This window comes from Epinephelus fuscoguttatus, linkage group LG19 (assembly GCF_011397635.1).
Source record: "Epinephelus fuscoguttatus linkage group LG19, E.fuscoguttatus.final_Chr_v1".
Classification (NCBI taxonomy): domain Eukaryota; kingdom Metazoa; phylum Chordata; class Actinopteri; order Perciformes; family Serranidae; genus Epinephelus; species Epinephelus fuscoguttatus.
Window position 1 is genome coordinate 1,749,529 of NC_064770.1, and position 17,648 is coordinate 1,767,176.

Genomic DNA, 17,648 nt, shown 5'->3' on the forward strand with positions numbered 1-17,648 from the left:
TAGTAGTTTAACACTGTCTGGGAATTTAATAAATATTGACAATCAATTTGAAACCCTTACAGCTATTTGTTATCAGGATGGGATTTTTCCTGTGAACAGAATTTCCTGCTTTTCTGACCTTATACTTACCTCAAGTTGCCCTCTGGGACATACATACCTGCATACATACGTACATATCATACTTGCCTGTAGAGAGGAGTTTATTACAGCCTCATATAAAATCAACAATAATGATAATAATATTAAAGCAAACAGAGCTCTGGTATCGGAATAGTATCGGTATCAGCAGATATCCAAATTCAGGTATCGGAATCGGATCAGAAGTGAAAAAATGTGGATCGGTGCATCCCTGGATGGGACGACACAGTTCTGTCTCCAGTCATCTCAGAAACGATTTGCCAGGGATCACCGTGCAGCACTGCATCCGTCACTCCTCACTGGCTGTCGCTTAATGAAGTTGTTAAAAGGGTGTCCACCCAGTGGGAAGCCCTCCGGCTTTTTTTCTCTGACCAGTGGCTTGATGCCAGATTGAATGCTGCAGAGAATATCTATCATGCACTCAAAGATGAGTCTCTCCGGCTGTATTACCACTTTCTGGAGTGGGCTCTGCCAGAGTTCACAGACCTTAATCAATATTTCCAGAGTGAAAACGTGGTTATTACATCACTGAGGAGCAAGATGTGCAAAACCTTTAAAGATCTCCTACTGACCTTCATGCAAAGGGACTATGTTGTACACACAGCCCTGAGTCTAGGGTTGGGTCGGTATGAGGGGGGGGAAAAAAAAAAAAAAAACGGTCCGGTTTTTGTGAAAAACCACATCAAGTCGGTAATACCAGATTTTTGCGGACTCCGCATACGCGGAACGTACGCGGAGTCCGCTCCGCGTATGTTCCGCCCGAGTATGTTTGGGCCTACAGGCTGTACAATGACATATGCGGTCTGGTCGGTCCCAAAGAGAAAAAAAAAAAAAAAAAAAAACCCCGGTCCAATACGGAGTACCGAACCAAATTGGTATTACCGAGAACCAACCCAACCCTACCTGAGTCAGATCAATTTCCATGATGACTCAAAGCTTTTACCACTCAACACAATGTACCTGTAGATGCTGCAAAAAAAATTCCTCCGGGTTGCCTGCAGAGAAATGAAGAAACACTTTGATGATGTCCTCTTGACCCACACTGCATGCCTGTCTCCTGCCGCTGCGACTGATGCCAGAGCTTGAGCAGAGTATCCCTCCCTGCTTCTACTCATGAGAGTATTGCCACGTCTGATTGAATTGACAGATGCTGACTGTCTCCAAGCCATCGATGACCAGTGAAGGAGATTGCCTCTTGTGACCCTTGATGAAGACACTAAGACAGTGACTGCGGATGAATTCTGGCACCATCTCTCCACTTTGGTGCAAGAAGGGTGTTCAGGGAACTGGGGGAGTTTGCCCTTGATGCGCTTGTCTTTCCTCATTCAAATGCATCTTGTGAGCGTGTGTTTTCCAAAGTGAATCTAATCAAAACAAAACCACGAAACCGACTCATCACAGACACGCTTAACGGGCTCATGCACACATCAGAGTGTGTGAAGATGGCAGGTGGATGTGCCAATATTAAGCCAACAACCATGATGCTGCGCTCCATGACAACATCAAATCTGTACCGTAAAAGGACTGCCCCTGCCCAGCAGGATGCAGCAGACTCAGACAGTGACTCAGAGCTGGAGCTTGAACTTTAAGGTAAGCATAGTTATTTATTTAATCAACCTAGCTGATGGCCTAAACTGTTTCATGCACATTATGAACAGGCTTCTAGTTGTGACATTTATCATGTAATGTAATATCATTATCAAACTAAACAATAGTCTCCTCTCTGCTCTTCTTCTATTCATTCAGAAAATGGCAAAAGACAGATGTGATGTGACATGAATGGCGCAGACCTGACAGCCCATGAAGACCGAGACGATTAGGGCTGCACACCACTATTCTAATTTTGTGAAATGTTCAATGCATCCCTAGTTTTTTTTGTCACCATTACTCTGGGGAGGTTGGGGATTGGTGAACTGGAAAAACATGTACCCTTGTTTTATTTCATTTATTATTGATTTATTATTTTTGACTTTTGCAGAGTTGCCTCTTTTATAAAAATGTTACGCAAACATTTGTAAGTGTCACAGGGAAATCACGGACTCCATAACAAACTACATAATAACAAATGAAAAATTGAGCAACTTTGCTCGGGTTCGGCCCACTTGACACGAAACATGGTCAAAACCAGATGAATACAACACCCTGAATGAAGCTACACCTCCAGCATTCTTATATATGCAGAAGCCCCAGCTATCTGGCCGCGGCGGAGGGGTCGCTGTCATCTACAGAGACAATTTCTTTAATAAGCCTGTTCCCTGTGGGGAATTCTCCTCCTTCGAAAACTCAACATTTTGTGTTAATAAGCACCAGCCGATTTTATTCCTTTTAATTTACCGCCCTCCGAAGCCCAATGGCACTTTTGTCTCTGAATTCTCTGACCTGCTCTCTCTGCTTTTACCTAATTATGACCGGGTCTGCATAATCGGTGACTTCAACATTCATGTTTGTTGTCCTGGTGATGCTCTTGCGGGGGAATTTCTTAATCTTTTAGAATCGTTTAATTTTGTTTTACATTCCACAGGGCCCACCCATGAGAAGGGCCATATCTTAGATCTTGTTATTTCATATGGTCTGAAGATTGATAATGTGGAACTTAACATCTGTATATCCAATCATTTTAGTATTGTTTTAAACTTGTACTCCTCTCCTTCACCTAAAGTCTCACCTGCCCCCACCCGCTCTCGCATCATTAACTCAACAGCAGCTAAATTTTCACATGCTTTTTCGTGCCTCTCTTCCAAACTACCTCTCTTGCATGATACCAACCTCCTGGTGAATTCCTTCAATGACCTCTGCCTGAATACAATGGACTCAGTAGCCCCAGTCAAAACCAGAACCAAAATCACTTCCTCAGTCTCTCCATGGTTTAATAACCATACCCGCTCCTTAAAAAGAGAGGTACGCAAAATAGAGGGTAAATGGAAGTCCTGCAAACTTCAAGTTCACTATGAGCATTTGAAAAGCCTAATGAATAATTACAATGCTGCATTAAAGATGCACAAGCAACTTTTTTCTCCAACTTGATCTCCCAGAATGCTCAAAACTCTAAAGTGCTGTTTCAAACACTCGACCGAATTGTTTGCGCCCCCACCAATATAAATTTACATGCATCACCTAAACTCATTTTTCACTGAAAAAATTGAAAACATTAGGCCCGTTTCCACTGCAGGAACTTTGGGGTAATTTTACGGGGCCGGGGCCATTGCTGCGTGTCTCCACCGCAGGAACCACCCCCAAAGGACAGAGTTCCGGAACTTTTACAGGGGCTAAACAAGTCCCTGCCTGGGAGTAGGTACTCAGAACGGCCCCGAAAAACTCCTGGCTGGGGCCTGGGGGTTACTTGGTGCTGATTGGATATACTCAAGGGGGGATGTGATGTCAACAGAAAGCAACAAAATAGCTGGCATTTTTAAAACTCAGCAGACGAGAGTTAGCTTGTTCATAGCTTCCACCACCATATAAACAAACTCAATAACCGGTCTGTGAAAAAAATATTTTTTCCAGCGGATATCTTAGTTACAACATGATTGAGCAAGCAAAGCAGTTTTGTGTTGCTAAGTGTGGTATTTATTCAGTTTTGGGAAATCACGATGTCTAGAAAGGGACAGGGACAGCTAACAGCAGCAGCAAAGCTAACATCAGGACGTCATCTGTTAAAAGCCTCCCGTTGTTGGATACAACATGAAACTATTCCAGTTAGCTCAATCATGTTGTAACTAAGACGTCCGCTGGAAAAAATATTTTTTTCATGGACCGTGACCGGAGTTATTACAGACACCGCTAACGGCTAACGGCGTCCCTACGCCCCTACATTGCCCTGGTCAAAATGGTCGTGCAGCAATTACGTCACATACAGAGCGAGCCCGGTAACTTAACAAGAACCTTCCTCCTACTCCGCTCTCTCAGTGGAGACACGGCGGTTGAGAGGGCCGAGCGAGAGGATGTTCCTGTAGTAGTTCCTGCCCCCCAAATACTACCAGGAACTTCTTCAGTGGAAACAGGCCTATTAGATCTCACACCATCAGCAGTCGACCAAACAATTCACTTGTCCCGGAACCGCCAACTCACCAATCCTACTCTATGTCAGTCCTGCTCGTTTAGTTCAGTGTCACTAACTAGGGATGTCCCGATCCAATATTCAGATTGCGTGGAAAAATGCAGATCCAAGAACTCCTATCCAGTTTTTCACGGAGTCCGATTCAGGTTTTCCAACCAGCCCAGCGCTCCGCGAGTAAAGCAGTCCATTCCAGTGATCCGCTCCAGCTCTTACTATCAATCCACCAGGCCAGCATGCAGACGGCAGACACGCACGGAGGGTAGGAAGAGTAGCGGTCAATTTAGTTAACTGACTATTTGTTTTCTGCTCTGGTTTTTTGAGAGTGATATTTTTATTTGGTTTACACTCTTACTGTTTAAGTAAAGAGCACTGATGGCATTGTTTTGGGCACACTTAGTGAAACTGGAGCCATGGATGGACTATTGCTTGTTTAAACAGTTGTACAATATATTTTTGTCCCCTCTGTTGGTCCCAGGAAACAGCAGCACCAGGCTGGCACTGACACTACTAAAATAACTGAAAAGGAAAGGCTGCATTGTTTGTTTAATGTCAACAATGTCTTGTGGTGTTAATCTTTTTTTTTATTTATTAGGGGGGCCAAAGCACAAGTGTGTGGAGTCTTGCTGCTGTTTTAATTTCAATATTAGACATTTTAAAGATTTCTTGTGTTGATTTATTTTCTATTTATTAAGGAGCCAAAGCAAACCAGCTATATTTTTTGTTTAAAGTTTTTTTATTTAAGCCTGTTAACAATAAACGGGTCAGTTTCTCATATCAACTGCTGTGGATCATTCTAACTAACCCGATTAAGTAGTTGTTCTTGTTAGAGTAATATCGCTTGATCAAACCTTTTCTAACATGATTCACAACAAAATAAGTGAATATGTATAATACGCGCTTGGATCGGATCGGTATCGGCCAAAACTCAAGGCTGTAATATTGGTATCGGATCGGAAGTGGAAAAAGCTGGATCGGGACTAGGATTGGGACTCGTTAGGATTTTAACGATTAACTAACTTCCAACACGACTCAAACCACAACAGCAAGAATGAAGACCTACTTCAAACAGTCACATGGTCAAAAACGTACATGCGTGTATGTATGTGTACGTACACTGCAAAAACTCAAAATCTTACCAAGAATATTTATTTCTAGTCAAAACAAACCTCATTACAATTGAAATAAAACTCATCACCTACAAAGTAACTTGTTTTTAGACAATTTTCACTTGTTTCAGGAAAATTTTCACTTGAAATAAGTAGAAAAAAAAATCTGTCAATGGAGCAAGTTTTTTTTTCTTACTGCAAGCAAAAAAAAAAAAAAACTTGCCCCATGGGCAGATTTTCATACTTATTTCAAGTGAAAATTTGCTTGAAACAAGTATTTTTTTAAGTGTAAAGAGATTTGTTTTGACCAGAGGCTAGTAAACACATTTTAGTAAACACATTTTATAGTGAGCAGCATACACATGTATGTCCCCTACAAATCCCAACCGTGTTTACAAAGTTTGAATGAACGAGACGGACGCAAAGGAAACGGAGCCTGCGCATTGATCCTTTTGCCTGTCTGCAGGAACGAATATAAATCCCGTTCATGATGGGGTCAAATGGATTATGTGCATTATTAACCACAAAACAAGCCAATACTTCATCTTAATGACATATAACACTCATTATGCTTCAGCTGAATCCTCTAAGCAAATGACCATGTTGAATTGAAATTAGTTTATCACGTTAAATGTCCGAAATTGTATGAAATTGCTCCAATGCGTTAACCAATCTTTGTGCATAATCACACAGCCTGATATGCCCTGGCAAACACAGTTGGACTGCTGTACAGACCGTTGGTCTTTCTTACCCTAACCCTGGTTATTTTCTGAAAGCACAGAGCAAAGAAATGTCCTTTTTTTCCTCCCCTGGTCTGCTGTCAGCAGAGAGTGGCGGCTGCAGCGGGGATTTCAGCACCATGGACGACGCACGTAAAAAGACTTGACAAGCGTCTCCTTTAAATGTGTTTGCTACTAGTGAAATTATACATAATAAATGTGACATAATAAACAGTGACATATTTTCAATAAAAAACAATGAGTTGAACGTTCATTTCAAGCTTTTGTAGTACAAGAAGTTTCAGAATTGTGCGAGTGCGGCCGGAGAGCGGGTGGCAGTGTTTGATGCAGGAAACTCGATATGGACTTGAAAATCAATTTCGGAGTGGGGGTCGTTCGGAACGGTGGGGTTTCGGAACGGCGGGGTTTTGGAATGGAAGGCTGTCCCCCGTCAGGTTCATGCGGAAGTGACTCTGTGTGGTAGCAGTGACAGTTTTATTTCAGTCAATAACAGAAATCCCCACCTCGTTTGAGCTTCAGAAATGATTTTGGAAATGCAGCTTGTGTGGACGCAACCGCGCTAAGTGATCAATAAAAGAGCTTAACTACTGAGAAGTTACTTGATTCAGAAAACAGCGACGCTACCACCAAGCTACTGAGAAATTTAGGCCTATCCTGACCCGAAAAGATGCAGAAAAATTGGTCCACGCTTTTGTTACCTCTAGGCTGGATTACTGTAACTCTCTATTATCAGGTAGCTCTAGTAAGTCCTTAAAAACTCTCCAGCTAATTCAGAATGCAGCAGCACATGTACTAACAGGAACTAATAAACAAGATCATATTTCTCCTGTTTTAGCTTCTCTGTACTGGCTCCCTGTAAAATCCAGAATTGAATTTAAAATCCTACTGTTAACTTATAAAGCTCTAAATGGTCAAGCTCCGTCATATCCTAGAGAGCTCATAGTGCCTTATTATCCCACCAGAACACTGCGCTCTGAGAACGCAGGGTTACTCATGGTCCCTAAAGTCTCCAAAAGTAGATCAGGAGCCAGAGCCTTCAGCTATCAGGCTCCTCTCCTGTGGAATCATCTTCCTGTTACGGTCCGGGAGGCAGACACCGTCTCCACATTTAAGACTAGACTTAAGACTTTCCTCTTTGATAAAGCTTATAGTTAGGGCTGGCTCAGGCTTGCCCTGTACCAGCCCCTAGTTAGGCTGACTTAGGCCTAGTCTGCCGGGGGAACCCCCTATAATACACTGGGCACCTTCTCTCCTTCTCTCTCTCTCGTATTCTATTAGTGCATCTTGCTAACTCGGCCATTCTGGATGTCACTGACTCGGCTTCTTCTCCGGAGCCTTTGTGCTCCACTGTCTCTCAGATTAACTCATATCACAGCGGTGCCTGGACAGCGTGACGTGTGTGGTTGTGCTGCTGCCGTGGTCCTGTCTGATGCCTCCTGCTGCTGCTGCCATCTGTGGGACTCATAGTAATGTGGGCAATATAAGCGGACACCCCCCATTCTTAGTTTGTATTATGTGTGTACTATTTTCTCATTATTTGGTTGTCATTATTTGTATTTATTTGTAATCTTATTTTTGTGCATAAGATCAGCTAATATTTGCAGTGGGTTAGAATGTGTATATAGTATCGGTATCGGGTTCCGATACCGGCGTAATTCACAGATCGGAAATTTCAGATCACCTGCGGAAATTTCTGATCCACGAGCCGTGTCTGTGCTTTCACATTGTCTGCTGGAATGACCCCACAAGTGATTCCTGCCTGCTACTAGTCTGCTGACTGGCTACAAACTGTGTAATGGATTTCCTGAACAGAGGAGTGTCTGAGAGACACACAGTTATGAGACACGCCTCCATTCAGGAAATCCATTCCACAGTTTGTAGCCAGCTAGCAGGCTAGCATTTTAGTGGCACTGTGGCTAGCTTACTTTTCCACACAACATGTCCGCTGTGTGGACATATTTTACTCTCGAAACACCGCAAAGCAAGACAGCAACGTGCAATGTTTGCAAAGCCGTTACTCCGAGAGGCGGAAGCTCCGTCACCACGTACAATACCACAAATGTTATCAAACATTTGAAAAAGCACCACGTTAAAGAGCACGAGGAATTTTTAGCCGGGGGGGCAGAAAGACAAAAGGAGCTGTCAGGAATCACTTCCGGAGTCATTTCAAAAGCTTGGTAAACCTCCAGCAGATGACGTGAAAGCTAAAAGGAATTACCAAGAAGCTGCTCAACTTCATTGTACTCGATGACCAACCGTTATCAGTGGTGGAAAACGAAGGATTTCGCAGCCTGATGGAACACTTGCAGCCAAGGTATAGTTTACCATCCAGGAGATATTTATCAGAGACTGCGCTACCTGAACTTTACCGAGTGTCAACCAAGTTTGCTAAGAAGTTAAAAAGGAGTATCAGCCCTGAGCTTTACTACAGATATTTGGACGTCAGATGTCTGCCCAATGTCGCCGAAAACCCTCACAGTGCACTGGGTTGACTCGGATACACATGGCCTAAAGAGTGCGGTGCTTCAGGTGAAAAAAAATGCAGGGGTTCACACAACCGAGCTACAATCGCATCTCTGCCATTACAGAGATGTTAAATCACTGGGAGATCCCTCTGGAAAAAGTGCATGTCATTTTACGTGACAATGCAAGTAATATGAAGGCTGCGATGGAAGACATGGCAGTCCCTAGTCTGGGCTGTTTTGCTCACACGCTGCAGCTCGTTGTGCACGAGGGGCTAATGTCACAACGCAGCGTTAGTGATGCATTAGCTAACAGCAGGAAGATAGTGGCCCATTTCAAGCATTCACAACTCGCACTGTCTCGCTTGGAGGACCTGCAGCGTGAAATGCAAGGTGTGGGAACCACATCCACCCCAACTCGTCTTGTCCAAGATGTTCAAACAAGATGGAACAGCTCCTTCTATATGATCAAGAGCCTTCTTAAAGAGAAGCGATCCCTCTGTGCATATGCTTCTGACTACAACTTGCCGGCAACACTGTCAGCCAACGAGTGGGCTTTGCTGGAAAAAACAGTGACGGTGCTGGAACCCTTCGAGGAGTTAACCAGGAAAATCAGCTCAGGGACCTCCTCTGCAGCCGATGTAATCCCAGCTGTCACCATTTTAAAACGCCTGCTCGCTGAGGAGAACAGTACTGACAGTGGCATCAAAACAATGACAAGCACGCTCCTCCAAGCTGTATTATTTATTAATGTTGGCCAAGTTTTAAACTGAAAAAGTTAAATCCTGCTAAACCAAAACTACATGTTGATTTTTTTCAGCTTTAAAGTGGATATTTGTTAATGTAGCCTCTAACGAATTGGATAAGGGGGAGGTGTGTGTGTGTGTGTGTGTGTGTGTGTGTGTGTGTGGCTGTGGCTGTGGCTGTGGCTGTGTGGCTGTGTGCATGCGTGCAGGCAGGGTTCTTGTGGCAGCAACAAATAAGTTGTACTCAACCTATTTCATTTTTGTGTCAGATTCTTTACAGGTGAAGAAACTGCCAGGGGTGCGAAGGCTCTCCTGACACGACAGCTTGAGAAGATGGAGGAAGCACTGCTCAGGGCATCAGCTGATGACTCAGGGGCAATGGAGGCAGAGCCAGCAGAAAAGGTCGCTCGCATGGAAGCTGGTCCAAGCACTGGTTCTCCTCCAAGCACAAGTAAGAGTAGCTTCAGCAGTCTGTATAACAGAATTCTGGAGGAGCATGATGAACCTGCTACAGGGGGTACCCAGGTAGTGGTTACCCAAATGCAAATGTATTTGAGAGAACCAACGATGGGTGAGAAAGACAGTCCTTTCCAGTACTGGGCAAACAACCATGCTGGCTTTCCTCTCCTTGCTGCTGTTGCGGTAAAGTTCCTGAGTGCCCCTTCAACTAGTGTGGAGAGTGAAAGACTGTTTAGCACGGTATCCAATATCGTGGATGCAAAGAGGAATCGTCTGACAGCAGAGAGAGCAGAAGTGCTCATATTCCTCAAAAAGAACCTGCCAATGTTTAAGTGAGATTTGTGAAACACTAGATCACTCCCTCAGTGTTAACTTTTTGGAGTGTCATTTACTTGTTATTGTTTTCTTTTGAAGAATAGTTACACAGACTCTGGTGTTAAGCTTAGTCCAGGTCACCATTCAGTGCCATACCTCATACTGTACTTGATTTGTGCTGTTCAGATGCACATTGCTTTATTGATAATGTGTGTGTAAGATGTTTACACTTATTGCACTTTTATTTTATTTCAGATATTTGACATTTGAAAAGAAAACCTTGATTTGTTGATGCTACAAGAGCCAGTGTACTTAATTTGTGATCAGATGAAGCAGCCCTTTGTTTGTATTTTATCTGGAGAGGGGCAGTGTAGAGTTTACACTTTATTTCATATTTGACACTTGAAAACTGTGTTGCTACATAGTAGTGTCTACGTATCTGTGCTGTTCAGATAAGACAGGTATTTTTGTTTTTTGACAGTGTTAAACAGAAATACTAGTGCAATATACACTGTCTTGGAATTAATAAATATTGACAATCAATTTGAAACCCTTACAGTTGCATATTTGTTTTCAGGATGGGATTTTTCCTGTTCCTGATTTCCTGCTTTTCTGACAATCACTCAGACAATTCAGCAAGCACTGTTACTGAACCATTATCAAAATATGTGGACTTTTTTCTGAAGGAGTTCATAAAAGATCTACCTGCTTACCTTGAAGACACCAAAGATGTGCTGAATTGTCTGAGTGAGTTTACATTGAATTCAGACACAATATTGGTTTCCCTGGATGTTGAAAACTTACATGGTTGCATTCCTCATAAGGAGACTTTGGATGCTGCTGCCTACTACTTATCCAAGAGAGAAACATCACAAAATCCTCCCAATGATTCCTATTAGAACTGTTACATCTAGTTCTGAGTCGCAACTATATGCAATATGAATCCAACTGGTACCTCCAACAAGCTGGGACTGCAATGGGGACAGCAACAGCACCTTCTGTGGCTGGATTGGTTGTGGGAAGATGGGAAGAAACTGTTGTAAATGACCCCAACAATAATCCATATCACTCAAAAATAAAATTATACAAATGGTACATTGATGACATCCTGTTGTTTTGGGATGGGACACAGGGACAATTAATTAACTTTGTGTCATACCTCAATAACAGTTCAAGTTTCTTGAAATTCACCTGTGAATAAAGCACTGCTAAAATCAACTATTTGGATTTAACTATACACAAAGAGCAAACTGAAACTATTCACACTTCTATTTTTCGAAAGGAGATGGAACGCAATTCAATATTGTATGCTTCTAGCAATCATCCTAAACACTTGAAAGATAACATCCCAGTTGGGCAGTTTTTGAGGTTCAAATGCAACTGTTTGGACCCTGAGGACTTTAATTCCAAAAAAAAAAAAACATCATGGCTTCTCAGTTCATGGAAAAAGGATATGCCTCCAGCTCTATCCAGACAGCCATGCACAGAGCTGACATCACCTCTCGCTCCAATCTCCTATCTACGTAATACCCAAAGAATAAAGAATCCCAGGGCTCAACAATATGGACTGCCCGATTGCCCGGGACAAGTAAAACTCACGGTCGGGCATGTAAACTAACAACTCACTTGCCCGATCGGTCAAGTTGCTAAAAATAGTAAAAGTTAATAACTAATTGATAAAATAAATGTATTATAAAACGTGCTCTTCTGCTCTGATGCAGCGGTCTCTCTGGCTGAAGTCACAAGCACACGCTGTGTAACAATGTCCTGCCCACAGCCCCCATTGATACTATTTTGCGTGACGGACGCTTCATATAATAACATAACAATATACTATTTATGGTGTTCTGTCATCGTGTCACTTCTGTCTCTACACGGTCACGTGTTAACAATTCTCCTCTGCTCTCTGTATCGCGCACGGCGGTGTGCCGCACTGCCTCACACACAGGTGATCACGCTAGAGCGGCTCGAGCCGCATTTTCCTGACCAAACCTGACCCCAAGCCTGGTGCATTTTGTCAGCTGACAAAGTTATTGTTATGGACACTGTGTAAATAACCAACAGACTGCTGTTATGCACAGACAAACAGCAGCTCAGTACAGCACTCATGCAGAGCTTGTGTTGCATTCAGGCGTTGTCACGTAAATAACAAGTTCCAACACTTAAATAGGTCATAGCACAAAACAGCAGCATGTCACGTGACTTTTTACTTTATTATATTCAATAAAATTGTATGTTCCTAAATCTTGAGACACCTCATATGTAAGCTAGACAGACATTTCACCTGCTCATTACTGTGCACACATGTACTGTATGTACTTAGTCCTAAAGAACCCTTCTGGTGCCAGTAGATACATAGAAACATCCCAGCAGGCTCTGTGCTGACCAACTTGCCCGACCGGGCAAGTGAAAAAAAACCTTAGCATTGAACCCTGAATTCAAATCAGGCTTGTTTTTCTACTGAATACAAACACTGTGCCTCACAAATAAAAGCCACACTGAAGAAACATTGGCATGTGCTCCAAGCGGAACCATCTCTGAAGGACTTCTGTAAATCTCCACCCCTGGTTTCATTCAGGAGAGCACCAACTATTAAAAACATTGTCATGTACAAACATATGACTCAAAACAAGACCACGTGGCTTTCTACAACTGGCATGTTTAGATGTGATAATTGTGCCTGCTGCAATAATACTACAATTACTAAATCCTTCAACAATCCCCACACTGGAAAGAACATTCCCATTCAAGGATTTATAAACTGCAAAACAACCCACGTGATTTATATGCTGTCATGTCCCTGTGGTCTCTCATACATCAGACAAACTAAAAGACCCCTCAAACAACGAATATCAGAACACAAAACTGCAATTCGCACAGGTAACATGGACTATGCAATTGCAAAGCATTATGCTGAAGCCAATCACGGTTCACCTTCTTCTCTGAAGTTCTGTGGGATTGAAAAAGTCATGATGACCACTAGAGGAGGTGACATCCTAAAGAGACTGGCTCAGAGAGAAATGTTCTGGATAAACACACTCAATACTATGACACCAAATGGACTTAATGATGATTTCAGCTTAAAAAGCTTCTTGGATTAAGTTTGTCTTTTTTTTCAAAAATGTAAAATGTTTGCTACTATCTGATTTATATAATCTCACACACACACACACACACACACACACACACACACACACACACATACTTCACTCAAGGACAGGTCATGTTTCTCCTACCTGCGACACGCAGGTTTGCTTCACAGAGTATGTTGCCATGGTAAGTGACTCAGGATTGCGCTGAGCTGGCTCTCTGAAATGGAAAACTCAGAGTTTCCCTCATCTCAGGCTCAACATAGGCTACTCAGAGTTTTCACTAATCCTGCTTTCTGAAATAGGGCCCAGATGTCTAAGTAAGAGGTTTAACAAGGACATAAATGTATACATATTCTTATTCTTTATGTATTTGTCTACATCCTTTATATTATTACTGTGCTACTTTCTATGCAATAATATTTGAACATTTTCTAGTATAATGATACAGACCATGTGTATTAAGATTGTTCTGAGCAATTATCCATCAAGGACATATCTGTATAACCAAAAGTTGTAAATAGTGTGCATAGCTTGTCCCCTGCCCCACTTCACCCCAGGACAGACATCAAGGTGTGATTTTTCTTTCTTACACACACACACACACACACACACACACACACACTTAAAGCTCGGGAAACGGAAATAGCTGCAGTGCACGTGAACGCAGCACTGTACGCTCAGAATGTGGCACAGAGCTCCTATAAATGTGCGATAATTTACTTCACAGGACAGTAGTGAATCTTTTTCTGGCACTTAAATGTGTGTGTATGTCGCCTCTTCCTCCAGCCACAGTGTGTACCTTCTATGTAGATCTTTATTTTGATACAGTGTGGTTTGGTTAACTTACCATTAACTCAGTTAAAAACAAGACTTTGAATGGTATTTATCCCCCGGTAAACACACGGACCTCCCCAGGTGTCTAAAGTTACTGTTCAATAGTGGCTTCTACTCTGATATTTTACTTATTTTTTTCTACCGAGTGTTCTTTAGTTTCTTGCTCTTGTGCAGATTGACGTGACATGTTGAAGCACGACACACTTCAAATCTTCGAGCTAACGTCATATTGCAAGCTCAGCCAGGTTTGCATTTGTCCCCTAAATGGGCAAGAGCGAAGTCGACAGCTCCGTCTTTTGTTGATTTCGAGTGTTTCTGCCTTTGTCTGTCTACGGTCAATACTTCTAAGCATTATCCACTGACTAGCTGTATCTGACCTGTGGAGCCGTTTAAGTTAGCTATGAAGCTAACAGCAGTCATGCAGCACACGATGCTCCAGGACACAGCCACAACAGTTACCACACTTTCTGTTTCTCTGGCAACATCATGCATGGCTCTGCTCAAGTACTTACTACACTTATCAATATAAGTTATAGCTTAATATGTTTATTTACCTGTAATACTGTAAGGATTATAGAGTAGCCTTGGTGTACAACTAGTCCTTCCGAGTGCAACGCCGACACAGCAGCGGAGGGAAACTTCTTCTTTTTTAAGTTTTAATGGCGGTTGGCAAACCAGCTTTAAGGTGCATTACCGCCACCTACTGGACGGGAGTGTGGGGCAGTAGATTGGATTGTCAGCAAGCCAAACGGAAAAAACAAACAAACAAAAAAAGGCCGAGGCTAAATTCTCTCTATTATTCATTTTACTCTTAAATGATTAAAGAGAAGCTTTTGCCATGGTGATTGACTCAGAGTTTGATTTACCTCTCTTTTTGGAACGGAAAACCCAGAGTTTCCCTCATTTCAGGGTTAACAGAGTTTTCACTAAACCCGCTTTCTGGAATACCCCTCAGCTGATCAGAATCAGTTCAATCAACTCTGAGTGGCCTATGTTCAGCCTGAGAAAAGCGCGTTCACGGCGAGCACCCCAAGCCATCAACTGTAGAGTGCAAATAACGCGATATTCAGTGGCCGAAAGCAGAAAGCCACTTGTTTCATCCCAACTGAGTCGGAGATTTAACGGCCGCGAAATGAAAAAAACAAAACAGCTGCAGCTAAACAGCGTGAGGTGTGGTGGGAACAGACTGCAGAGTGTGTTAATAGGTAGCCTAATGTTAAGTGATGTGATGTGTTAATGTGTCTAATAGGCTATAGGCTACAGAAAATACAGAAATATTATACAGAGTTCATATGTTTTAATATAATTTGCTTTATCCTCTAATTCAGCTGTAATCTGATGGAACCCAGATGCACGGGGCAGAAACTCAAAATCAAACACAAAGATATTAAACTACGACAGAGTATTAGGGCCACATTGAAGAAAAAAAAAATCGGAGATTTCGAGAATAAAGTCGAAATATTACGATAAAAAACTCGTAATATTTCGAGAATAAAGTCTGAGAAAAATTCATAATATTACGAGAATAAAGTCGAAATATTATGAGATTAAAGTCGTAATATTTCGAGAATAAAGTCATAACTGAGAAAAAGTCATAATATTACGAGAATAAAGTCGTAATATTATGAGATTAAAGTCGTAATTTAACGAGATTAAAGTCATAATATTACAAGAATAAAGTCGTAGTTTTTAAGGAAATAACCTACAACAAACAGAATATCAGATTGTCTTTCATGCCGTTGCAAGTAGCCTAATAATTAGGCCTAGGTTCGGGAACCGGCAGCGTGCCGGTTCTGTGTCAGTCGAAACTCCAGGCCCAACTCTGCCACTGATTGGCCAGTCTGACATTCTTCATAATACTTATAGAACATTAGTGAAACACAAATAGGTCTAACAGAAACATGCGTTTGTTTGGGGACAAGTTAGTGGTCACGTTACTCGTTTCACAGGTGAAGGACCCTGGACACATAACCTAGCCTACAGTAAATAGGCCTACACCGGTTGTAAGTGACTTTTAACATACATGAGTCTTTGTGACTCTTGACTCTTGTCCCCTAACTAACGCTTGTTTCTGTTTCACTAACGATATTTTCACCCCATTAAGTCACATCCCGTTATTTCCCGTTATTTCCTCTGTAAACCTAATGTTACAGCAGCCTACAAGCATGCTGTGTCAATAAATCAGATCAGACACTGTTAGAAATGTAGTATTTAGTCTAATAACATCATGCTACAGCAGTAATAACGTCAGCTTTAGTCAAATGGCTCTAGCTCTCCTGATAAATGTCATAAACTCTGGACACATTTTCCCTGTATGTTGACATGATAATGGCCGCGTTTCCCAGATTGCTCTTAGCTTAAGAAGATTTTTCACTAAGAAGGAGTTGTAAGATTGAGCTGACCCACTCTTAACACTCTTCTTAGCGACCAAACGCTCACAGATCCAGCCGCAGCAGGCACATTAATATTACACTAGCCTAAGCACCCTGTGTGCGCTCAGAGCTGTGGCACAAGTTACGCACCAAAATCTGGCGGAAGAAAAATAATAATAAGACGAAAAATAAGTAGGCTGTGTGTGACTTATGGCTGATAGTGGTGGGTGATCGATGTGCCTGACATCGATTGATTTAGTTTCAGCACCGCGGTGGTGGCCAGCTCCTGTCCCCACCTGTTTTAACATCTCCTTAATCTCGAAATCCATCGGTAAAAAACAAACAAAAAAATTCTTCCTTTAGTGTTGTTTACAAATACTTCGGGTAGAAAACCAGCAGAGTTTAGCTATATATCACATTTTTCACGTCACTATATCACCGTGTAGACTAATCTGATGTTTGTTAAGTCTATAAACACAATGACTGAACAAATGTTACTATTTCTGTGTGCACGTAATTAATATGGTTATCGTAGATTACCTGGGCTAACGTCAACTGTTAGCTGTTAACATTTGCCGTTAGCATTGTCTATAACCATAGACTGTATAAAAATAAGGTAATAACTCAACAAAAGGTCCGTGAATAAAAAATTTTTTTCAGCGAATATCTTAGTTACAACATGATTGAGCTAGCAAAGCAGTTTTGTGTTGCTATGTGTGGTATTTATTCAGTTATGGGAATTCACGATGTCTAGAAAGCATCAGTGGCTGCAGCTGACAGGGACAGTTAGCAAAGCTAACATCAGGACGTCATCTGTTAAAAGCCTCCCGTTGTCGGATACAACATCGTGCTATGGACTTGGAGCTTGCTGTTTCTGTATGTCCACATTTCCTGGGGACACCTGCACGTCTCGGCCGCGCCCCCTCCAGCGCTGCATCGTTCAAACTCAAACACTGTTCTTACAGCCCGACAAACCGCTGTCTCACTGATGTGTTCAGTGAGACAGCGGCAGTGTATAAAATTTGCTCAGATGATAATGCAAATCCACGATGTCCTAATATTTGATATATGTGGGTGGAACAGATTGTTGAGATAGCCTAAATGAAAGACTGTATGGGGTGCCGTTTGTAAAGTGGCTCACGCTGAAAATAACATTTTGCCACATTCAGCTTCAAACAATGTTTAAAAAAGTGTTGTGAATTTTTTAACGTCACCTTTTACCACATTTACAGCAATATTTGTTAACTTAAAAATATATTAGATAGTTAAATCTAAATATTAAATGTGGCACATAAATGTTAAATGTTAAATCTAAATATTAAATCTA

General features: G+C 42.0%; 2 protein-coding genes across 3 annotated transcripts in view; one reads left to right on the forward strand and one right to left on the reverse strand.

Moving 5' to 3' along the window:
• dus1l (dihydrouridine synthase 1-like (S. cerevisiae)) overlaps positions 1 to 14,613 on the reverse strand; it is a 51,810-nt gene extending 37,197 nt beyond the window's left edge. For both annotated transcript variants that reach the window (XR_007447794.1, XM_049560242.1), the window contains exon 1: positions 14,504 to 14,613. The gene's annotated coding sequence lies outside the window, so the exon portion shown is untranslated. The remainder of the gene's footprint in view (positions 1 to 14,503) is intronic.
• On the forward strand, positions 767 to 10,669 carry LOC125878872 (E3 SUMO-protein ligase ZBED1-like). Its single transcript, XM_049560338.1, has 2 exons — positions 767 to 4,454; positions 9,519 to 10,669. The coding sequence occupies exons 1-2, from the start codon at positions 4,294 to 4,296 to the stop codon at positions 10,042 to 10,044; spliced, it is 687 nt and encodes a 228-aa protein (XP_049416295.1). The 5' UTR covers positions 767 to 4,293; the 3' UTR covers positions 10,045 to 10,669.
• Positions 14,614 to 17,648: the final 3,035 nt, after the last annotated feature.